At 41.7% G+C, this 24,951-nt stretch overlaps 1 protein-coding gene, 1 long non-coding RNA gene and 2 other non-coding genes across 7 annotated transcripts; 3 read left to right on the top strand and 1 right to left on the bottom strand.

Annotated features, from left to right (window-relative positions):
• The first annotated feature begins 143 nt into the window (after positions 1–143).
• Positions 144–813, top strand: LOC134321207 (serine/threonine-protein kinase pim-1-like). The gene is made up of 2 exons (XM_063002814.1): positions 144–200; positions 341–813. Exon 2 carries the CDS (start codon positions 419–421, stop codon positions 806–808), a length of 390 nt encoding a protein of 129 aa, XP_062858884.1. The 5' UTR covers positions 144–200; positions 341–418; the 3' UTR covers positions 809–813.
• Positions 814–1,011: 198 nt separating this feature from the next.
• LOC134321208 (uncharacterized) lies at positions 1,012–5,294 on the top strand. 4 transcript variants are annotated; one of them, XR_010013806.1, is made up of 6 exons: positions 1,012–1,026; positions 4,203–4,327; positions 4,443–4,476; positions 4,768–4,865; positions 4,966–5,085; positions 5,193–5,294. It is a non-coding gene; the product is annotated as an uncharacterized LOC134321208 (long non-coding RNA). The 4 variants fall into 4 exon arrangements; XR_010013808.1 differs by lacking the exon at positions 4,203–4,327; XR_010013807.1 differs by lacking the exons at positions 1,012–1,026; positions 4,203–4,327 and adding an exon at positions 3,974–3,988.
• Positions 5,295–21,409: 16,115 nt separating this feature from the next.
• trnal-aag (transfer RNA leucine (anticodon AAG)) lies at positions 21,410–21,491 on the bottom strand. The gene has a single exon. It is a non-coding gene; the product is annotated as a tRNA-Leu (tRNA).
• A 320-nt stretch (positions 21,492–21,811) lies between these two features.
• Positions 21,812–21,884, top strand: trnaa-cgc (transfer RNA alanine (anticodon CGC)). The gene has a single exon. It is a non-coding gene; the product is annotated as a tRNA-Ala (tRNA).
• Positions 21,885–24,951: the final 3,067 nt, after the last annotated feature.

Raw genomic sequence — 24,951 nt, 5'->3', positions numbered from 1 at the left:
TGCTTTGATCTTAAGATCCACAATGACTACGCATGTCATCAAACTTGTAGTTAAAAAGCGAACGGCCCTTTTGGTTACTGTTGGCCAAAAGTACGTTCCCGTAATATTCGTTCCTGATTTTAATCGTTTTGTTTTGCATGTTTTAATAGGTTGCTATTAAGATTGTGCTGAAGAGTGGCTGTGACAGATTCATCACCATTGTAAGTAACATTTGTTTCACTTGTGAAATATTGCAAAGATGCAACAGCCATATAAAAAAAACCTTATCTTATAAATGACATGATGCATTAAAATGCAAAATAGCATCGAATGTAACCGCCACTCTGCCTATTTACTATAGATTCCAACCCCATGCTAACCATGTCTGCTCAAATATTAGCCTGGTGAGAAGAACGGTCTCCCTGTAGAGGTGGCGTTGATGCTGATGGTGTCCGAGCCACCTCGCTGCGAACGTGTCCTGGAGCTCCTGGAATGGTTCGACATGCCCGAGTGCTACGTCTTGATCCTGGAGCGACCCGCCTGCTGCATGGACCTCTTCGAATACCGCAGGAACGTCTCACTTCCCGAACATCTGGCTCAGGTCATCATGTGGCAGGTGGTTCTCGCCGCCCGTCATTGCCGTGATCGTGGCGTTCTCCATCGGGATATCAAGGAGCAGAACCTTCTGGTCAGTTTCGACACGTTAGAGGTCAAGCTCATAGACTTTGGCTGTGGGGACTTGCTCAAGTCGACACCCTACAGACGTTTTGCAGGTAATTGTACCTCGGAGGTCAGTAGCTATGAAACACAGATGACAGCGATCGCATAGGAAAGCCGTGTGTGTGAACCGTTTCTCTCACTTTTATTCAGGCACCATACTATACGCCCCACCTGAATGGATCGAGGAAGGTAAGTATCATGGTTGCGCTGCAACGGTGTGGAGCCTGGGCGTCCTTTTGTTTGTTCTAGTGTGTGGAGAGCTGCCATTCTGGAATGAGAGGGAGATCGCTGCTGGACACCTGATCTTCAAAGCTGGTGTGTCTATGGGTAAGAAAATGCAGAAACATAAGAAGCATGTCTCTTTTCGTTTTTTTTTTAAAGTGATGTTAAATAGTTTCTATTACAATGTTGTAACGACCTGATCACTGCACGCACAGCCTGCCGTCATCTGATCAGACGCTGCCTGGCCAAGGATCCGAATAAGCGACCCAGCCTCGAGATGATCCTGGAGCACAACTGGTTTTCAGAGATCCTTAGGAACTAAGTCCAGGTGTAAGGTTTCCTGCGGCGTTGGGACTAACCTACCTTGGTCCCCGGCGTTGCAGGAATTACAGATCCTCTGGAACAAAGGCCTTAAATTAGAGGTCTCCTAATTAAGGCTGACGACCTGCAGCTGCACCTGCTTATTTAAGCAGGCACCATGCAGCCACAGGTTGTCACGCCTTTGTCCCTGTTTCGTTTGGTTTGGTTTCTTTTAGTTTAAGTCGACGTTTTTGTTTTACTCCCAGCCACAGCAAGGATTGGCTGGTGATTTAGCACACGGGTTCCCCGAACTTCGCGACGGCGATTTCGGGGTGTCCCGTGTGCTAAACAGGTGTGCGGCTTCCCGATCGTGCTGAGGCGCGGTCGGTGACATGGCCACCTGTCCCCGAACTTCGTGACGGCGAGTTCAGCGTGTTCTTTGCACAATACGGGTTGGTTTCATTCCAGCTTCGGCTTGGTGATAAACCACCCGATTCCCGAACTTCGCGACGGTGAGTTCGGTGTATCCCCGAACATCGCGACGGCGAGTTCGGCGTGTTCCTTGCACTATACGGGTTGGCTGTTTTCCCCCGCCGCTTATGCGGTCTTTGGGAATTCAGCCCACGAGCCCGTTATGCAAGCGCTCCGGGTGTGTTCCTTGCACTATACGGGTTAGCTGTTCTCCCCTGCCGCTTAAGCGGTCTTTGGGAATTCAGCCTGCGAACCCGTTATGCAAGCGCTCCGGGTTGGCTGTTTTTCCCCCGGCGCTTAAGCGGTCTTTGGGAATACAGCCATCGCTCCGAACGACGCGACGGCGAGTTCGGTGTGTTCTTTGCGTTAAACGGATTGGTTGCATTCCAGCTGCGGCTGACGATCAAGCCATCCGTTTCCCCGAACATCGCAACGGCGAGTTTGGTGTGTTTCTTGTTTCCTATAGGTGAGCTTCTGCCTGGTGACAGCATGGTGCGACTAGTGACAGAGCCACCGATTTCCTCGGACTGCGCTGACGCGGGTCTGGATTATTCTCTTGTTTCCTATAGGTGAGCTTCTGCCTGGTGACAGCATGGTGCGACTAGTGACAGAGCCACCGGTTTCCTCGGACTGCGCCGACGCGGGTCCGGATCATTCTCTTGTTTCCTATAGGTGAGCTTCTGCCTGGTGACAGCATGGTGCGACTAGTGACAGAGCCACCGGTTTGCTCGGACTGCGCTGACGCGGGTCCGGATCATTCTCTTGTTTCCTATAGGTGAGCTTCTGCCTGGTGACAGCATGGTGCGACTAGTGACAGAGCCACCGGTTTCCTCGGACTGCGCCGACGCGGGTCCGGATCATTCTCTTGTTTCCTATAGGTGAGCTTCTGCCTGGTGACAGCATGGTGCGACTAGTGACAGAGCCACCGGTTTGCTCGGACTGCGCTGACGCGGGTCCGGATCATTCTCTTGTTTCCTATAGGTGAGCTTCTGCCTGGTGACAGGATGGTGCGACTAGTGACAGAGCCACCGGTTTCCTCGGACTGCGCCGACGCGGGTCCGGATCATTCTCTTGTTTCCTATAGGTGAGCTTCTGCCTGGTGACAGCATGGTGCGACTAGTGACAGAGCCACCGGTTTGCTCGGACTGCGCTGACGCGGGTCCGGATCATTCTCTTGTTTCCTATAGGTGAGCTTCTGCCTGGTGACAGCATGGTGCGACTAGTGACAGAGCCACCGGTTTCCTCGGACTGCGCCGACGCGGGTCCGGATCATTCTCTTGTTTCCTATAGGTGAGCTTCTGCCTGGTGACAGCATGGTGCGACTAGTGACAGAGCCACCGGTTTCCTCGGACTGCGCCGACGCGGGTCCGGATCATTCTCTTGTTTCCTATAGGTGAGCTTCTGCCTGGTGACAGCATGGTGCGACTAGTGACAGAGCCACCGGTTTCCTCGGACTGCGCCGACGCGGGTCTGGATCATTCTCTTGTTTCCTATAGGTGAGCTTCTGCCTGGTGACAGCATGGTGCGACTAGTGACAGAGCCACCGGTTTGCTCGGACTGCGCTGACGCGGGTCCGGATCATTCTCTTGTTTCCTATAGGTGAGCTTCTGCCTGGTGACAGCATGGTGCGACTAGTGACAGAGCCACCGGTTTCCTCGGACTGCGCCGACGCGGGTCTGGATCATTCTCTTGTTTCCTATAGGTGAGCTTCTGCCTGGTGACAGCATGGTGCGACTAGTGACAGAGCCACCGGTTTGCTCGGACTGCGCTGACGCGGGTCCGGATCATTCTCTTGTTTCCTATAGGTGAGCTTCTGCCTGGTGACAGCATGGTGCGACTAGTGACAGAGCCACCGGTTTCCTCGGACTGCGCTGACGCGGGTCTGGATCATTCTCTTGTTTCCTATAGGTGAGCTTCTGCCTGGTGACAGCATGGTGCGACTAGTGACAGAGCCACCGGTTTGCTCGGACTGCGCTGACGCGGGTCCGGATCATTCTCTTGTTTCCTATAGGTGAGCTTCTGCCTGGTGACAGCATGGTGCGACTAGTGACAGAGCCACCGGTTTCCTCGGACTGCGCCGACGCGGGTCCGGATCATTCTCTTGTTTCCTATAGGTGAGCTTCTGCCTGGTGACAGCATGGTGCGACTAGTGACAGAGCTACCGGTTTCCTCGGACTGCGCCGACGCGGGTCCGGATCATTCTCTTGTTTCCTATAGGTGAGCTTCTGCCTGGTGTCAGCATGGTGCGACTAGTGACAGAGCCACCTGTCCCCGGACATCGCGACGGCGAGTTCGGGTTATTCTCTAATTTCCTCTATGGAGAAGCTCCTGTCCTGCAATGCCGGTCGCGACGGCCTCGCAAGCCGCGATGGGGATTCGCGACTCGGTTTCATTTCCCTTTGTTAAAACGTTATATCCCTGATTATTATTTGTTTACTTTTATTAATAAACTTTTCTGTTACTTAACTCTGCATCTTGGGTCCTCCTTTTCCCCCCCCACGTAACACCAGGTCAGTTAGAACAAATAAGGATAGACCTAAATGGATATAGCTAAGAGTCTGTGTTAGCATATAGGCCAGATCACACGTTGCAATGAATCATCGTTGCATTTTGCTAATAACATCAAAGACACTAGGTTAGTAATTGGTGTGTAAAGAACTTTTAACCAAATAAAATCATACATTTTTATAGTTATAACAACAATTTCTCATGTCAAACTGTTTTTTTTTTTCCTTTTCTTTACTCTACAGGCACCTGTATGGGTTTGTAGCAGACAGATCATGGGTGAGCATATCAGAGACTAAGCAATGACTAAATGTGTATGAACAAAACCGTCCACTGTTTGCTTTCATGTAATGTAAAAGTAATCTGAGAGCATGAACACCAGAAAACACAACAGGAGTGATTTGGAGATCAGCAAAATTTTGTGGATCAGCTTGACGAGTCAGTCGACTGAATAATACTGAAGTTTTTCAAGCTGCTTTTCATCTGTTTCCCCCCTCAGATAATTATTAGCTTAACATCCCCTTAACACATGATGGAAATCAATCTCACATTATGTTTTCACCACCACAGCACAGGTCTGCTACAAGAACACATCCAGAGGTTTTTAGCTGAGGTTCAGATCACCTCCATTCCTCAGCACCATGTACATACCACGCCAGGTCAGAAAGGTGAGTGCTGGAGAAAGTGGTTTAGGCAGTTAGGAGTTTAACATAATTTAAACATCAATGATTGATATGGGTGTGTGTGTTCTGGGTAATTGTCTTATAGAAAGCCCCATCAATGAACAAGTCTAACCTACTGGAAGAAGCAACCAGATCAGATTTGGGCCTAAGTACCTTGATACCTCACAGAAGATGAAATGACTTTGAGTCACCACAACAATCTACGGTGGGTGTCTGGGAATGGATCCTGCAGACTTGTAACACATGTGTATTGTGCCTTGATTCCAGTCGATGGTAATTTAACGGTCAGTACATTGTTTTGTGTCCCTACAGATCAACGACCACGTCTGTCATCCTGAAAGCACTTTGACCTTCTCTGTGATGGTGTATGAGACAAGAGAGGAAACAAAACCAATAAAATATTGAATAAAACTGTGTTTGTACTGGCGTGTGTATTTTCTTTACCTACTTTATGACTTGCACAACACAGGAGAGCACCTTTTATGAGTAATTGATGCAGAAATGTAGATGAATCCTAAACAAGTTTGGAATGACCTTTTCCTGCAGCTGTAGTTTTGTACAGCTGAGAACGTATGGATATAAAAAATTATCAAAATTACCCTCTACAGTTGGCACATTTTGCCCAGCAACATTCCAGGAAACCAGACTTCACTCACTAAATCACTAAAGCACTTTATTTAAACCAGAGGGTCTAATGTCATGTAACAAAAAGCATTTTCAAAACTTATTTTGTTTATTAAAACATGTTACATATGACATGTTCTGACATTTCAACAACAAATGTTTAAAAACAACATAAAGGCACTGATCCCATAAACTGTAGTCCAGTGGTCATCAACAGGAACACTTCCATGTTTTTAATAGAAGACTGTGCAACTCCCCAGCACATCACTGTTGTTTAGAACTGGCACTACTTATGTCTGTCCAAAGATCTCTCATGGTTCTGTACAGGCTAAACAACAGAAACAGAAATGAACAAGCAACTCGTCACATAAGTGATAAAATATTATAAACTGAAATCTTTATCAATGAATAATGGAAAAAAAAATTCAAGTTAAATCAAGCAAAGTAAGGTGTGACTCATTTGAGAGTCGTTGCCCCACCTTGCCAGGTGTAAATTGGGGTTAAACTGACTAGGAGGGACATGCTTTATAGGTGGCTGACCAATTGGTGTAAAGTCCCTGGGATAAAGCAGGTTGTGTCTAAAGGTGTTGCTGGGTCTGAAATGCACCAGGGTGTCATGCTTGGAGAAGATAAGAGTTGTTTCTAAATTCCCTGAGGAATGTACATTCATGTTGTAACGACCAGTGTTGCCAGATTTTATTTGAAAGTGGCAGGGTCAAAAAGAGGGTTTTTATTTGGGGGAGTAGAATTTTGGCAGTGTTATTATGACGTTAGTATACTCCCACCATGATTTCTGGGGTGACTGTCAGTTTCATAGTTGTTTGACAGTTTGATTGTTACTGAGGAGAAGATAGTCGATGTAATTTTATCATGGTGGTACCTGGGTGATAATCTTGAAGCTTCAAATATTGTTATCAAAGCATGTAGAATGTATTTTAAATTTTTTTTTATTGTATAAATATACTCAGATAACCCAGAATAATATAATTTAGTAATGTATTATTCTAATATACTGTACATTGATCAGCTATAACATTAAAACCACCTCCTTGTTTCTACACTCACTGTCCATTTTATGAGCTCCACTTACCATATAGAAGCACTTTGTAGCTCTACAATTACTGACTGTAGTCCATCTGTTTTTCTGCATGTTTTGTTAGTCCCCTTTCATGCTGTTGCTGTGGCCACAACGCAGAGTACTAACCACTATACAATCACGGCTTCCCAGCGCTCAGCCACTGGTGGCTCACGTCAGCTGCTCCCTGATAGACTGCAGTCATAGTTCCAACAGAACAAGCTGCTTGAGCTACAGCAACAAGGCGCCAAGGAACTAATATGCAGAGTTTTACTCGAGTCCAATCAAAAAGGACAATTCCCATACCGGGAGTAGAACCCGGGTCGCCTGGGTGAAAACCAGGAATCCTGACAGCTAGACCATATGGGAAACTGCAAGGCTTAGCACCGGCTGATGCCAGAATCAGCCACTTCTTTTCGCTCTTACAAGCCTTTGTCGTTTTGACAAGACGTGCATTGTTGGATGTGGGGTACAGAGAACCATACATGAGGAGTTAGAGAGACAAAAAAAGGCATAAGGTAACCGAGCCAGCCAGGAGTCAAACCTAGAATCTTCTGATCCGTAGTCAGACCCGTTATCCATTGCACCTCTGGCCCCTCTTGGGTTGTGGTCGTGACTTTCCTGAAGCTCCGGCCCCATTTCTGTCTCTTGACAGAAGCCCTTGACAACCCTTAAGTCAGTCTGTTTTGGTTTGGTTCAGTTCGTCCTAAAGGCTGCGATAAACGTTTCAAATAAACTGAGTCTGTGATGGTTTAAAAGCAACGCATAATATAGAAAAGAGTCTGGCTGCGTCCGAAATCGCATACTTCCATACTCAATAGTACGTGAAATGAGTACGCTAGAGCGGTTAGTATGTCCGAATACATAGTATGCACAAAGAGGTACGTGAGAAGTACCCGGATGACCTACTTCTTTGGCAGCCATGTTTGAGTATGCAAGCGATGCACACTTTCGGTCCGCTAATGTATCCCATAATGCAACTGGAGCTGGGTAGGCGTTCACAGCGGAGAAAGAAAGAAGAAGAAAGATGTCCTCTGTTTACAAGTGTAAGTAAGATAAACAGAATAAAAAATTTATTATTGCGTACAACCCTAAATAACGTTATGATTAGCTTTATGTAAAACGACAGAATTGATTTTGTCTGATTTTAAAAGTGTTATACACCTGTTACCTGTGAGTTTTTAAGTCAGCCAAGGTTATTGTTGTATACTCAAGAAATATAATCCGATAACGCATGTGCTAGGTTAAATATTCAGGATTAACGTCGGTGCTGGTAGATTTACATCTTGTTATTCTGGTAGGACAATAAAAGCGATATACTACTTTTTATTCAATGTATTTAACTACATAGTGTTGTACAACATTACATGTGTACTTAATACTATTGTATTTTAATACTTGCAAATTTGAATACTTGCATACTTTAATACTTGCTTACTATAATACTTTGCATTAATATATAATAATAATAATACATTTTATTTATATAGCGCTTTTCAAGATACTCAAAGACGCTTTACATAAGACAAATAATCAAAACAAATACGTACATACACCATACAAATCATAGTACAAAATCAAAATAGTACATCAACATCAAGAATAATTAAGATAAAAACAAAGAGAGCAACATAAGACAGTTCATTAAAAATTGGCTAAATTATGAGAGAGAACAACAAATATAGAACAATTTCTTAAAATTAGACAGAAACAGGACAGATTCACATGCAATCAGGAAACTGAAAACTTTACAAGTTTTAGGATCTAGGACTTCACATTTCTGTCGTGATCTAAGTATAAAAACTATTAAAAAGAATAGCAAAAATAAAAGCGTGTGAAATAAAAATTTCGTGTTGTTACAAGTTAAATGCCATTTTGAATAGATGAGTTTTGAGAAGTGACTTGAATTTGGACAGGTCAGGACAATCTCGTAGGTGTTTGGGGAGAGCATTCCATAAAGATGGAGCAGCTATGGAAAAGGCCCTGTCACCCCAGGTCCGGTGCTTGGTCCTAGAGGGTATGGACAGTAGGTTAGCCTCAGAAGAGCGAAGGCTACGGGAGGGAATGTGCTGATGGAGCAGGTCGGTGAGGTAGGATGGGGCCTGATTATGGAGAGCTTTGTGAGTGAATAGAAGAATTTTGAATTGAATGCGTTGAGCAACGGGAAGCCAATGAAGTTTTTGGAGAACAGGTGTAATATGATCACGGGAGCGAGTATGAGTAAGGAGGCGAGCAGCTGAATTCTGGATATACTGAAGTTTTTTTAGGATTTTGTTAGATGTACCATAAAGGATGCTATTGCAATAATCAATTCTGGATGTAATAAAAGCATGAATCAAGGTTTCGGCGGCAGAAAAGGAGAGTGATGGACGTAGACGTGCTATGTTTTTTAGATGAAAGAAAGCAGTTTTGGTGATGTGATTTACATGGCGGTCAAAAGAGAGGTTGCTATCAAAAATTACACCAAGATTTCGGATGTTAGAAGACGGAGACAAAGTGTCATTATCAATGGTAATTTGAAAATTTTTTGTGGTTTTTGCCAGGGTTGTAGGACCTACGATGATCATATCAGATTTTTCACAGTTTAATTTGAGGAAATTAGCTTTCATCCACAATTTCATTTCAGTGATGCAATTTGTCAGAGTGGAGTGAAGTTCAGTATTAATGGATTTGGAGGAGATGTAAAGCTGAATATCATCAGCATAGCAGTGGAAATGTAAACCATGCCGACGTATGATGTCACCAAGGGGGAGCATATAAAGAATAAACAAAAGGGGACCTAACACTGAGCCTTGGGGAACGCCTTGGGACAGTGGAGCAATGGCAGAACTACAATTGTTGATATTAACAAACTGTTGTCTGTTTACGAGATATGACCTTAACCACAAAAGGGCAGTACCAGTGATGTTGACAGAGGATTCAAGGCGGGACAGAAGAATGGAGTGATTAATGGTGTCAAAAGCTGCAGTAAGATCAAGGAGGACAAGAATATTAATTTGTCCAGAGTCTGAGGAAAGAAGAAGGTCATTTGTGACTTTGAGGAGGGCTGACTCAGTGCTGTGCTGGGGGCGGAAACCAGACTGAAATGATTCAAATAGATTATTGGAATTTAGGTGATCTTTGAGCTGTGAGGCAACAACACGTTCCAGTATTTTCGACAGAAATGGAAGATTGGAAATGGGCCGAAAGTTACTCATAATGTTAGAGTCAAGTTCAGGTTTTTTAAGTATGGGAGTAACAGCAGCCAATTTGAGTGATTGAGGGACTGAGCCAGAACTAAGAGAGGAATTGATTATCTCTGTGATAAGTGATGAGATAACTGGAAAACAACCCTTAACCAGTTTTGATGGAGCAGGATCCAAAACACAAGTGGAGCTTCGCATCCCTGTTAAGATCTCAGATAGGTCCAAATGAGACACAGGTGAGAACTGAGACAGAGGCTGGGTAATAAATTGAGGTGAGATAGGCGGAGAAACAGAGATGACAGGGGAAACTGTCAGAAAATTTTGGATATTCTCAACTTTTGTTTGAAAAAATGAGAGGTAAGAGTTACACTTGTCAACTGTAAAGGAATTGGTAGTATTGTCAACTGGTTTGAGAAGTTTATTTATTGTGGAAAAGAGAGTCTTAGGATTTGTTGATCCAGCATGTATGAGTTCGGAATAGTAAGTGGATCGGGCTGCCGTAAGAGCGTCTTTGTAATGTTGAAGATAATCAGAATAAATCTGATAATGTACTGTTAGACCGGTTTTTTTATAAAGTCTTTCAAGCTGGTGTTTACGGGATTTCATTTGGTGAAGCTCAATTGTGTACCATGGTGCAGAATGACTAAATGAAACAAATTTGGTTCTCAAAGGAGCCAGCTCATCAAGACATGAGGCGAGTATGTCATTATAGTAATCGACAAGGTCAGATGAAGTACTAGACAGTACAGGACAGACAGACATCTTTTTAACAAGAGAATCTGAGAAAGCAGAGGGAGAGATATATTGAAGATTCCTGAAGGATATTTTACGTTTAGCTGTAGTGATGGGCTTAGTGACCTCAATGTCCATGATGATTGTCAAATGATCAGAGACAGTAAGGTCATGGCTGGACGGCTGATGAACTAGGACACCAGTAGAGCAGACAAGGTCAAGAGTATGACCTTTTTTATGAGTTGGAAAATTTATATGTTGTGTGAAATTAAAACACTGTAACAATTCCAAAAATTCCCTGGCAAATTTACAGTTGTTGTCATCAATATGGATGTTAAAATCACCCATAAGCAGTACAGAGGATGAGAGGGCACTAAGCTGGGTTAAAAAATCTGAAAAGTCAGAGAGAAAGGAAGCGTTTGGCTTTGGCGGACGATACACCACAGCAGTGACCAGAGGAGTAGGCCCTGACAACTTGAAAGCCAGGTGTTCAAAAGAAAGAGCAGCAGGAAAAGACAAAGTGGTTATTTTAATATCATCCCTATAGACTGCAGCAACACCACCACCTCGCCCTTCCATACGAGGTTCATCAATATACGAGTATCCCATTGGCGTGGTCTGATTTAACGTAAAATAATCCAAGGGTTTATGCCAAGTTTCAGTGAGACAGAAAAAGTCTAGTTCACTGTCAGATATAAATTCACTAAGTACAGTACTTTTTGTGTTGAGTGAACGAACATTAAGCAATGCCATTTTCAAGTGGTATTGTTGTGTAGTTGGCTGTGAGGAACGAGGAAGAGAACGGAGATTTGCAAAGTCCACTCCGCGTTTCCCATCCCACTCCGTGGACAGCGTTGTCATGGAGACTACACCGCTACTGGTGTGCAAGGCAGCAGCGCTCTGATGACGTGTTTGCGGAGCGACAGTGCGCACGGCTGACCAGAAGGATGGAATAGCGTTACCGTTTCGAAAATAAACAAGCTTTCTCCGGGAGCCCCTGTGAATATAACGAGGCCGGCGAAAGAGTCCAAGCTGTTTGATGACTGAAATACACGATGGAGTAGTGCAATTGTTGAACTTCCTCAGCTGGTCAACGGAATAGTTCAACTTCGTGCCGATCCCAGGAAAACTCATCCACCGTTCACCACCGGCCGCAGACGCGATGTACAGTAGAAAGAACAAAAAGTATCAAAAGAACAAATAAAAGTATCAAAAGTAACATAAAAGAAATAGATCCACAAGGTGTGTAAAAAGATGAAAACGAAAAACGATAAAATAAAATACGATAAAATACGGTAACGGTAGCGGCAGCCAAATGCGCCAGCGTCCACCATCATGTTATGGAAGAATGTTTAATGCAAAGGAACCGACTAAAACTAATACAGACGTGAGTGACGAATCACACTTCTCCGTCTGGCGATCCGATGGACGAGTCTGGGTTTGGCGGTTGCCAGGAGAACGGTACTTGTCTGACTGCATTGTGCCGAGTGTAAAGTGTGGTGGAGGGGGGATTATGGTGTGGGGTTGTTTCTCAGGAGTTGGGCTCGGCCCCTTAGTTCCAGTGAATGGAACTCTTAATGCTTCAGCACACCAAGAGATTTTGGACAATTTCATGCTCCCAACTTTGTGGGAACAGTTTGGGGATGGCTAGGTGGAGGCAAACCGCAAATTACAAAAACAGTGGCCACATTTCATGTCAATCACATTGACCTGTTAAAATGAGGGGCGATCTACCAGTATGCACTGTGCGATCGACTGGTAGATCGCGATCGACGTATTGGGCACCCCTGATGTGTTACAACTGTACTTTTGGTAACCCCTTTGGAGTCCTTCTAAGGAATTGCTCCTGATAACTTTTATTGTTTATTGAAACACAAATTTTCCATCACAGATCTGTTTCAAAATTTGTAAGGTCAGTTATCAGATCTTGTATTTCTAAATTAAACTGTAATGAGTGACATTATGAGCTTTAATTAACATATCCTCCTGAGACAGAGCAATTCATTTTTGTCCCCTGTGGGAACATGTGTCCGAGATCTCTAACACAAGCACCATTGATGCAATCCATTTGAGTACTACTGTACTTTATAGAGTACACCTTGGGCTTTTTAGTAATGTCACATTTGTGGGTGTGTGGCAGCTCATGATCTTTCTTGTCAATCTTTTCCTAATAATCAAATAGTTTCAAAAGATTTAAAAAATATACAGCAATTTTATTCAATGTCCTTTGTAGTGGACAGCAGGACTTTCTACCCCCTGTTTTTAGCCTATTTCTATACAATAGAAATAGAATTGTGGTCAAACTTTATTAACAAGGCAAGTTTATTAAAATAAACGTTTTTTTTTTTGTATATTAGCTTCTACATATTTTCTGATGCTACGGACAAAACTGTGTTGTACTGCTATGATGATACGACTATGTTCCAAACCCTTTTAGACTCTTCCACCACCGTAAGCGCTTCTCTCTGTTAGTTCAGCTCATTAAATATATTATCCACTGTATCGCTTACTTTTAGAAACCCAATTCCAAGGTTTAGACAGAAGAGAAAATGTCAATGTAAATAGACAGCAGTTTGTAAAAGATTTATATTCTAGCATACAAACATACATCGCTCCAAAATATGAAAATTGTACAAACATTGTGATCATTTAATGGCATCACGTAATACGAAAGTCAATGTGTCATTGCTCACTGAAACTATATCTTTTTAGATTGTTATGTATGGTGGAGGGTTTGTATAAAGCATGTGCTGTCAGAAGTGGAATTTGAACCCACACCTCCAGGGAAGACTGCAAACTGAACACAGTGCCGTAGACCACTCGGCCATCCCGACCAGCGAGCTCTTTTGGCAATATAGTGTATAATCGACTTCAAGAGAGCCGAGACAGTTATAAAACCTTTTCATATGAATCGAAGTTTTACAGGACAACTCATGTTAAAGTTTGTAATTCAAGTCACGTCCTTGTGAGGATTAAAGCAGCTTGCAGAGCCTGGATAGCTCAGTCGGTAGAGCATCAGACTTTTAATCTGAGGGTCCAGGGTTCAAGTTCCTGTTCAGGTGAGTTTTTTCTTACTGCATTAGGTAAGCGGTAATGTCCTGTACTACATGGTTTATTTCAGGGGTCATCAAACTACTTTAGGTAGATGCTTTGACCGGCCCCTTTAACCACAGCAGCAGTACATGTTGTCTGGCCGCTGTTCATCTTCAAACTCACAGTATTATAACGGGAAAAAAATAACAGAGGAAACCAAAATTGGCCACCTCAGTAGATTATACGGCAGCGATCCAACGGGTGGCGCTCCAAGCATGAGGGGAGTGATTGGCGCATCAATAGAGAGATGAGTGACCGCAGCCACTGAACTGTGTTGCAAAGCAGTTAAGTGGGATTTCGTTTTGAAAATCCTCGTGTCCTATGTTAATTTCATTAAAGCTAATGCTCTTAACTACAGGCAGTTTCAGGAATTCTTGTCTGAGCTGAAGATGGGCTTTACTGAGATCTGCTGGCTGAGTCGGGACGAGTTTTGAAATGTTTTAACGACCTGCTCCCGGAGATCAACGCATTTATGCATCCAAAATCAAAACTCAAGCACATTGTTTAATTTGTATGCTTCTCTTTCCATTGCTCCCCGATCTCAATAAAACATGCACTCAAAGTAACTACCGTTTTCGGGAGCATCTGGATCTGTGAGCAGACTTTTTTGAAGTTGAAACACCTTAAATCTCCAACCGGATGCAGTCAGACTGCTAAATTGCTCCACCCCTCATGTACTGTCTATTCACCAGTTACCTTAAACACCTGTGACCTGGTGCTGCCTTTTTCTGCTGATATAGTTCGAATCATGCACTTTAGATCCACATAAAGCTGCTGTAGTTCCTGTGCAATACTTGAATGTAAATGTAAATATTTAAAATTCCTATCTTAGTTATTTCTTCTAGTCTTTTTAAGTCCTAAGTTTTATTTTTACTTAACTTGGTTTTCTTGCTATTTATATTTTATATATTATTATGTTTACACACACCGAGACCTGAGTAAGTGCATTTCGTTCTAATCATGTACATGGTTTTGAATGACAATAAAGCTGAGTCTGAGTCAGATCCAGACTCACTGATCAACATTTATTAGCTATTATGACTGGCAGTAACAAATATGGAACCTGATGCTTACTCTCGTCAGGCAAAAGCAGGCTCACAGTTCACACTGATTTTTTAAGGAAACACTGTATGAGGTAGGATAATGAAAATTATTAAAATAAATAACATTTCTGCATTATCATTATGAACTACAATTATACAAAGCACAGACAATACATCCAGTATACATAGTAAATAGCTTTTTTGGGTGTGTTTACTATTTCACCTGCGGTCCGGCCCCCCGAAACACTGAAGAACAGTAATCTGGCCCTTTGGTTAAAAAGTTTGAGGACCCCTGATTTATTTAGAATGGTGAAGAATTTGTACTTTGTGAGATATTTCTAAGTGAAATAGCATGTACTTGATCAGCTTGAAATAATAGCACACTGTGTGTGTAACATGTTCTCCACACCAACTAGTTGTACGCCCAGCTGTTTCAAACAGACTGTAGTAAATAGAGGACTGTTTAAATCTATATTTATGTGCAGCCTAATAATGCACTGAGTTTTAGATATTAATACCCACGTTTTATGTTGAATTACATGCATCATAATTTTAGTTCTTGCTTCACAGAGCCGCTTTGTTATTGCACTGCATTAAACAGCTGGTATATCCTGCACTATTTTGGCCCTTTCATAATGCAGCATCAACGCTCTGTAGTACATTACAATTTACAAAGGGTAAAGGAGGGTCCTTCATCAGGGGAATTAGCTCAAATGGTAGAGAGCTAGCTTAGCATGCGAGAGGTAGCGGGACCGATGCCTGCATTCTCCAGGTTTTAAATTCATGTAGAGAAACAGATGGACTACAGTCAGTAATTGTAGAACTACAAAGTGCTTCTATATGGTAAGTGGAGCTGATAAAATGGACAGTGAGTTTAGAAACAAAGAGGTTTTTTTAATGTTATGTTCTAACCTGTAATAAATTGCATTTCTCAAAATGTCCACTAGGTGGAGGCAAACCGCAAATTTACAATAACAATGGCCACGTTTCATGTCAATCACGCTGACCTGTTAGAATGAGGGGCGACGTACCAGTATGCACTGTGCGAACAACTGGTAGATCAGGGGTTCTCAACTGGTCTCAGCCCGTGACCCACATTTTCTCATGGTCATTAAGTCGCGACCCACTTTTATAGAATACAAACCAAACAAATTTATTTTTGAAAAATAGCCTTCAAAAACACATTTAAACATATATATGCATGCAAAGTGAATTTAAGAGCAATTTTTTTTAAGAAACTGAGGAGGACTATGCCAACTGCATGTATAAAAGTTACTACAATAAAATTAAATATCAAAACTGATAAAATTAAATATCAAAACTGCACAAAATAAATAAGGCCACAAAATTTGATATTTCACTTCTCTGCATATCTCTGCATTCAGAGTACATTAGTAAGAAACTGAGGAGGATCATGCCAACTGCATGTATAAAAGTTACTACAATACATTTAAATATCAAAACTGCATAAAATAAATAAGGCTACAAAACAAGATGCTTTCACCTAACCTGTCTTTTGTGGAAGTCAGTGAGACAGTTGGGCATGTACTTTACTTCTGATCAGAGTTTCAAAGTCTGGGGTGACAGTAGACAGAGTTACTCTCAGGTCATGCTCAGTGTTCAACCTGTTTCTCTGCTTTGACTTGAGCTGGACCAAGGTAGAAAAGCCACTTTCACAAAGATAGGTCGTGCTGAATGGTAGGATCGTTTTGACTGCAAGAGTGGCGAGAGATGGATACTCAGCCATCACATCGCTGCACCAGAAGTGGGAAAAACGTACGTCGCCGAATCTCTTTTTCAGCGTCTGGTCACATGACAGCTCCACCAGCTGATGTTCTTCGTTGCTTGGCAACATGACGCTTTCCATGTTGACGCTGAAAGGGCGTATCCAGGCATTAATGTTATCTCCGTGTCTCTCTGGGAAGTAGTCGTCAAACCGAGCTTGAAGTTTATTGAGATGCACCTTGATCGTTTTTTTCAAGTCATTTTTGGCCGTGGTGTGCAGCTGCTGTGCTTCCTGGCAAGCGTTTGGAAACATGTCCAGTCTGTCTTTGAATAAATGATTTACCCACAGTGTGATCTTTTTCTTGAACGCAACAATTTTGTCTGACTGTTCAAAAATGTTGTGTCCTTTCCCCTGCATAGACACGTTTAACGTGTTGAGGTGCTCAAAAATATCAGCAAGATATGCAACAAGTGCGAGCCAGGTGTCGTTGTCAAACACTTCAGCATATGAGGAGTTATTCTCTGAGAGGAAGGTGGCGATTTCTGTTTTCAGTTCATAAAAGCGTGACAAGACCTTACCCCTCGACAGCCAGCGCACTTCGGAGTGATACAAAACCTGCATATGCTCAGAACCCAAATCTTTACATAGATTTGAAAAGCAGCGGCTGTTCTTCGCACTCCGTTTTATGTGGTTCACCACTTTGATGACATTTTGCAAAGCTTCATCAAGCACAGGAACCATATTCTTAGCCGCCAGTGCCTCTCGGTGCAAAAAGCAGTGGTTCCAAGTCGCATTAGGTGCCCTCATCAGAATTTGTTTCACCACACCTGAATGTTTCCCGGTCATGGAGGCAGCGCCGTCAGTTGTGATTCCAACACAGTATTCCCAGCTTAGGCCCACTGAGCTCAAATACAAGTCTACGGAGTTGAAAATGTCCTCTGCTTTGGTAGTGGTAGGGAGTTCTCTGCTGCAGAGAAATTGTTCCTGCAAATCACCGTCCCACACATGTCTCACATAAAGCAGTAAAATGGCATGGTGAGCTATATCCGTGGATTCATCCATCTGTAATGCGTAGTAAGGGCTTGCCTGGACGCGAGCTGTGGTCTGTTGTTTTATGTTACCAGACATGTCTTCAATACGCCGAGCTATAGTATCATTGGACAGGGGTATTGTTTTAAGCTTGTCTGCCACTGATTGATCCAGCACCTCTCTTACCATGTCCATGGCAGCGGGTAAAATAAGCTCTTCGGCTATTGTGTGGGGTTTCTTGGCCTTCGCAATACGGTGAGCTACGTGATAAGACGCCCGGAGCGCATGTTCTTGTTTGGAGCAAGATGCTGTCAGACACTTCTCTGATACCTTCAGCTCATGAAGTCGTCTTTGAAAAAACTCCACCGGCTTGTCTTTACATGCGGGATGTTTCGTTTGTAAATGTCGCATTAGTTTGGATGGTTTCATGCTCTCTTGTGCCAGCACTTCATTACAAATAACACACTTGAGTTTCTGTCCGTGTTTGTCCTCAATGAACGAAAATCCACATTTCAAATACTCCGGGTTGTATTTGCGTTTCGCCATCTTGCCTCCGAACATCATCACAAATTTAAAGAGAAGGGTAACCGGCAAACGAATGGTGGTTACCATGGCAACGAGAATGCTGCGCGCGTCTGATGCGTGTCTCTCTCTGTCTCTTTTTTTTCCAGATAAAAGACGAGTACAAAATCAGATGAGCATTAATTATTTAAAAATTTTTTTAAATGTATTTATTTTTTACAAGCTGTCCGCGACCCGCCCAGAACGTGTCCGCGACCCACTTTTGGGTCGCGACCCACCAGTTGAGAATCGCTGTGGTAGATCATGATCGATGTATTGGGCACCTCTGATGTAAAACAACTGTACTTTTGGTAACCCCTTTGGAGTCTTTCCAAGGAATTGCTCCTGATAACTTTTATTGTTTATTGAAACACAACATTTCCATCACAGATCTGCTTTAAACTTAGGGAGATCCGCTGTCAGAACTCGGACACAGTCTCTATGTTCAAGTCTAGATTGAAAACATATTCATTTACTCAGGCTTTTGATTGGTCTTTTCAAACTAAACAAGCAAACCTAGTTATGCTGTAATAGTTAGGGGTGCTGGAGTCTAAACCTGTAAAACTCTCTGATATTTTACTCTTAACGATTGCTGCTCCTACTAGATGTGATGGAAACCTGCCGTGTTTGCACCAAAAATGTCCAGAACTTACAACGGAGTTTATCACAGACTGGACTGAACAATGAAGAACTCACATTATTTTTCTGCTAGTTACAACTTTCAGTTCAATTTACTTTTGTGTTTGTATGATTTGTGTAAATCCTTTTTATTTAAAGTATCCTCCAGGCCACCCAAGAAGGATGGGTCCCTGCTGAGTCTGGTTTCTCTCAAGGTTTCTTCCTGAGTTTTTCCTTGCCACAGTCGCCCTCGGCTTGCTCAATAGGGGTTTTTGGTCTGTTGGTCCTGGATAAAGTTGCTTTGAGACAATGCTCATTGTAAAAAGCGCTAAATAAATAAATTTGACTTGACATGTGTCCGAGATCTCTAACTCAAGCACCATTGATGCAATCCATTTAAGTACTTCTACTTCATAGAGTACATCCTGGGCTTTTTATTAATGTCACATTTGTGGGTGTGTGGCAAGCAGCTCATGAACTTTCTTTTATAAATGGCTGTCATATCATATTTTACATTTCATGGAAATAAGCAAAGTAAGAGATCAGTTTTGTTCAATATGAGTCGTAACTTCAGTTTATAAAGATTACAGAAATGTACAGCAATTTTAACCCTTTCTAAACAAAACATTTATCCAATGTCCTTTGTTGTGGACAGCAGGACTTACTACCCCCTGTTTTTAGCCTATTTCTATACAAGGAAGCAGAGGGCTGAGTAAGGCAGAAAATATTTTATTACAGATTTTTGCAGGAAAGTCAGGTGATGCTGTGTTAGTGTGTGTTGTGCTGGTATGACTGGATAAGACACAGCAGTGCTGCTGGACTGAGAATAGTCCACCAACCAAAAACATCCAGCCATCAGCACCCAGTGGGAAGTGTCCTATGACCACTGATGAAGGTCTAGAAGATGACCAACTCAAACAGCAGCAAAAGATGAGCGATCGTTTCTGACTTTACATCTACAAGGTGGACCAACTAGGTAGGAGTGTCTAATAGAGTGGACAGTGAGTGGACACGGTATTTAAAAACTCCAGCAGCGCTGCTGTGATGATCCAGTCATACCAGCACAACACACACTAACACACCACCACCATGTCAGTGTCACTGCAGTGCTGAGAATGATCCACCATCCAAATAATACCTGCTCTGTGGTGGTCATGTCAATAATTGTAGAACTACAAAGTGCTCCTATATGGTAAGTGGAGCTGATAAAATAGACAGTGAGTGTAGAAACAAGGAGGTGGTTTTAATGTTATGGCTGATTAGTGTAAACTCACACACTGTTGTATGTGCTTGCATGACTGTAGGACGAGTTTTCAGTGCATTACCGTAATATCCATAAAATGTGTTCTTGCGATTTCAGTGCAGAAAAGTTTGTGTAGAGACTGCAGCAGCGGATACTGTGTTTGTTTAGATTTTGTGGTCATACTTTATTAACAAGGTAAGTTTATTAAAATAAAAGTTTTTTTTGTATATTAGCTTCTGGATATTTTCGGATGCTACGGACAAAACTGTGTTGTACTGCTATGATGATACGACTATGTTCCAAACCCTTTTAGACTCTTCCACCACCGTTAGCGCTTCTCTCAGTTAGTTTAGCTCATTAAATATATTATCCACAGTATCGCTTACTTTTACAAACCCAATTTCAAGGTTTAGACAGAAGGGAAAATGTCAATGTAAATAAACAGCAGTTTGTAAAAGATGTTATTTATATTCTAGCATACAAACATACATCGCTCCAAAATATGAATGAACGCTTCAGCCAGGGTTGCCAGATTGCGCATTTTAAAGTCTGTCAAAATGCATGGAAAACAGCCGATAATCAGCGCTTAAACAATATTAAACCAGTTAAACATGACCTACTACTGCTGATATCTCACAAATCAGTGATTATAAATTATTAATGGCATTTGAAATAATAAAAAACTAAGACTAAGAAGTCTTTAGGGTTTTTTGTGTTTTTGCTAGAACTGTTTCTACTTGAAGAATTCTTTAGTATAATTTAAGGTTCTTTGCTAACTCAATTAGATTTTTATGGATTTTTTTCTCTTGCCACATATAAATGCACATAACATTAAGGACTGGAAAACAATCGTGCAATTGATACAGGAAAAAAGGAAAAAGGTGAAAGAAAGGAATCTGTTTGTAATCTACCTGCAAAATTGTCCTCCTGAGATGTTTTTTTTTTTGTGTGTGTAAGCAGCAACATACTTCACCTAAAACTTTATATAATCACCTTCAAGAGAGCCGAAACAGAAATAAAAACATTTTATATTAATTGAAGTTCTACAGGACAACATATGTTAAAGTTTGTAATTTAAGTCACATGCTTGTGGGGATTAAAGCAGGTTGCAGAGCTCGGGTAGCTCAGTCGGTAGAGCATCAGACTTTTAATCTGATGGTCCAGGGTTCAAGAGCTTTCTTTCTTACAACATTTCTTCTGCTAAACCATCATGCTGTATGCTTAATTTAAGACTCCGTGGTGCATCGGTGTGTTTGAGCTTGGCTTTAGAACGTATGCTGTTTTCACAGTGTCTGCGTTCCATTTTAGGTATAAACACAGTTATTGGGTGAGTACAAGTTTTTTTTTTATTATGCTTCTTATTATATCATAGTTGCATGTAGTCGGAGTGATGCTAGAGATAACAGCAACGATACAAAGGTACACCAAGTTAAGGTTTGTGTGCACAGTGCGGTCGAACTGTTTCATGTTACATAAAAAAAAAAGTTAAGAAAGGTTGTGGGTCGAAAAGGGCCAATCGCGTGTGCCACACTTGGGATTGTGATTGAGTATACGATGCATTGGGTGGGTAAACATGGAGCTGGCGTTGAAAAACATGAGTTGGCAGCGGTGGGATTCGAACCCACGCCCCCGAAGAGACTGGAGCCTTAATCCAGCGCCTTAGACCGCTCGGCCACGCTACCACTGGTTAAGGAGCAGATCGAAATGAGCAACTACGTATGCAATTTCTACATGCATTTTCCAATAGAAGTCAAAGAGGTTGCAGACTGAAAAGTTCGCAAGTGCAATCGCCACACTTGTGATGGAGCACAAGCTACACCAAACTGGTAAACATCATGAGTTGGTGATGAACTTTCTTCTTCAGACTGGTTTGTAAATGAAAGTCAAAGAGAAGGTAGGAGCCCAGATATCTCAATCGGTAAAGCATCAGACTTTTAATCTGAGGGTCCAGGGTTCAAGTCCCTGTTACAATTTACAAAGGGTAAAGGAGAGTTCTTTATAAGGGGAATTAGCTCAATTGGTAGAGCGCTCGCTTCGCATGCGAGAGGTAGCGGGATCGATGGCCGCATTCTCCAATGCAGAAACATTATGATCATTTAAAGGCAACACATAATATGAGACTCGTTACGTCATTGCTCACTGAAACGCTGCGTCAAAAATAATGTCAGTTTACGCTCTATTTTCATTCATCGTTTAGTCTAAAGACCTTTATTAATTTTTTTAATTGACAAACATGCAATAACTTTGAAACAATCTTGCAACAAATCTTTTCACATTATTATGTATGGTAGAGGGTTAAAGATGTAAATTTGTATAAAGCATGAGCTGTCAGAAGTGGGATTCAAACCCACGCCTCAATGAGAGACTGTGACCTGAACGCAGTGCCTTAGACCGCATCCTGACTAGCTTGGGTAACGTTGACACCACATCATATAGCAATAGAAAGGGAGCCCCATATGAGATCTCCAACTGACCAAATAATGTTTTTGGATGGATCATTCTTAGCACTGTAACGGCACTAGCATGTTAGGGTGTGTTTTCTCTGGTATGAGTGTATTAGGTACAGCCTTCTTGTTGGGTTTTTAACTGACTGGATTATGTGTTAAGAACTCAAACCCTGTTTGTGCTGGTTGTAGGCTATTCAATCGATCACTAGATGGCATAATATGAATACAGTTAGAAAGTAAAACGATGTTGCATGCTGACCTGTGTGGAATACAACTAATGTATGTAGTACTAAGAAGTGTTTCTTAAGGATTTTTTTGGTGCTCTTGCTGGAACTGTTCTACAGGACAACGTATGTTAAAGTTTGTAATTCAAGTCACATCCTTGTGAGGATTAAAGCGAGTAGCAGAGCTCGGATAGCTCAGTCGGTAGAGCATCAGACTTTTAATCTGAGGGTCCTGGGCAGGGGCGTCGTAGTGGGGTGAAAAGTGGGACTGAGTTACCAGGGCCCCAAGTCGGGGGAGGGCCCTTGAGGAGTCTGGAATTTTATTTTCCTTTAAATATTAATATAATTTAAAGATCACAATAAATGTTGCTAACTAATGTAAATTTAATGTTTTGGGTAAATAAATCGGTTGATTGATGGATTGAATTGTGTGTCCTAGCCTACATATAGTGTCTGAGGACAGGCACCCTCACCCCTTGCACAAAATGGTTTAGTCCACCTTCACCGGGCTAGGCGCATTTAACTTAGTATAGACCGCTGAAGTCGTGCGTCATTCTGTAGTCCTTGTTATGCCCATATTTGGAGACCCGGGTCTAACTCAGATTTCCTATGGGAAAAATTAACAGGGTTTTTAAAAAATCGACTCTTAACGCATCCTGTGCTAAATAAACATTTTCAGAACCCTGTACGTTTTGTCCTGTGTACATTTCTCTCCTGTACATCACTGGATCCTCTGAATTACGAGGTTGTTAAAGGGTCGTAATACTAATAATGCTACACGAAAGCTAATGCTACTGCACATTAATTAGACGTCACTGAACTACACCAATCAAATCAACGGAACGAGCGGCTCACTTTTGGTAAGTACAATCAAAGGCGTAACACCCAACCATCCTTGCTTTCTACTTTAATGTAGCTACCTACTAAAAATATAAAGTAAAACTTGTGAATATCACTCCACTGTTACACTGGTGAATCACGCTGCTTCGTGCGCTCATTTAAGAGGCTTATAAAAGAAAAAGAAAAAAGAAAACATTAAGAGGCTTCCAGTCTAGTGACGTCAATTCAGTGTGCAGTAGCATTAGCTTACATGTAGCAATATTCATATTTTGACTCTTTAACGACTTCATAATTCAGAGGATCCAGTGATAATAGACAGAAGAATCTCCATAAAACAAAACGTAACAGCTTTGAAACATTTTTTATGACTACAGGATGCGAGAGAGGCAATTTGCGAAATCTCCATTCATATTTCCCATTCAAAATTTCTCTTAGACCCAGGTTACCAAATATGGGCATAACAACATGGCGTGGCCTACAAAATGATGACACGACTTCAGTGGTCTATTCATTCTGCTGAAGCGGCAGTGCGCGTTGTATCCGTGCTATGGAAGTTGATGCCCAATAAATCTGAATCCAGTTTTCAGAAAAGAAAAGAGAGGCAGGAAAGAGAAAAAAAAAAATGTGGGAAAGCAACTGCTAACGAACTTCTTTCCCAAGAAAGGTGAGCGCAAATGTGGAAGCAAATAGCCTACATTAAATTAACTCCTGTGGTTATAAAACGCTTCAATACCACCGCGATTGTCAGTGCTAAAAACACAAAATTAGAAATAACATGATGCCTTATCTGTAATCTGAGGTAAACTCTAAATACATTTTTGTTTGCATAGATTACCACACCATTGCAGTAGTATACTAATTTAAAAAAGGAAAAACTGAAAGAAATACAACTAAGTGAAAATATTGCACACATAGTGTGTAGTTATTTACTCTTAAAGAATATCAAAAAAGTAATATATACAAAAGTAATATATATAAAAGTCAAATATACGTACTCTTGTTTATATTATGCTTTAAAATTTATATTATGCTTTTAAACGATCACAGACTCACTTTATTTAAACATTGATCTTAGCATTTAGAACGAACAATGTGAGGTCTTTTATGAAGTGCATTTTCTCTTTGATTTTGTTGGACTTCTGGTGGTGGTGGTTGTGAGGGGAAGGGGGTTGTGATTATATGTAACTTTACTACCTTATGTGCATTTGTGTCTTTGTTCCCATTTTGAAGGTTGTGATATTGCTTTAAGCTTAACTTTTCTTTTTCATGTAATTACTGATATTTTACTACAGGGGTGCACAACTTCTTTTTACCAAGGGCCGATTTCACATAAACACCTAAACCAGAGGGCCACAAATTTCATTTTTACAGACCTGTCCACATGAATTTGTAAAACAGTTAGGACATGGGTGATACAAAAAAAAAATCTTGATTATTATCAAATGTATTATCGATTCTTGATTACGATTGTGATTTTTTTTTTTTTTGTATAATGCAATTGAAAAATTTGTATTTAATTTAAAAGACTGCAGAAGTGCAAAAATAGTAACAGCACCACCTATAATTATCCTTTCAAGGAACTCAAACTTGATAACAATAACAATATAACAATAATTAACAATAATTTAAAG

The sequence above is a fragment of the Trichomycterus rosablanca genome, chromosome 10, assembly GCF_030014385.1.
Source record: "Trichomycterus rosablanca isolate fTriRos1 chromosome 10, fTriRos1.hap1, whole genome shotgun sequence".
In the NCBI taxonomy this organism is placed as follows: domain Eukaryota; kingdom Metazoa; phylum Chordata; class Actinopteri; order Siluriformes; family Trichomycteridae; genus Trichomycterus; species Trichomycterus rosablanca.
This window is presented reverse-complemented; position numbering and strand designations above follow the sequence as displayed.

Coding starts and splice junctions, on each gene's coding strand:
- LOC134321207 (XM_063002814.1), top strand. CDS start 419: ATGCTGATGGTGTCCGAGCCACCTCGCTGCGAACGTGTCCTGGAGCTC.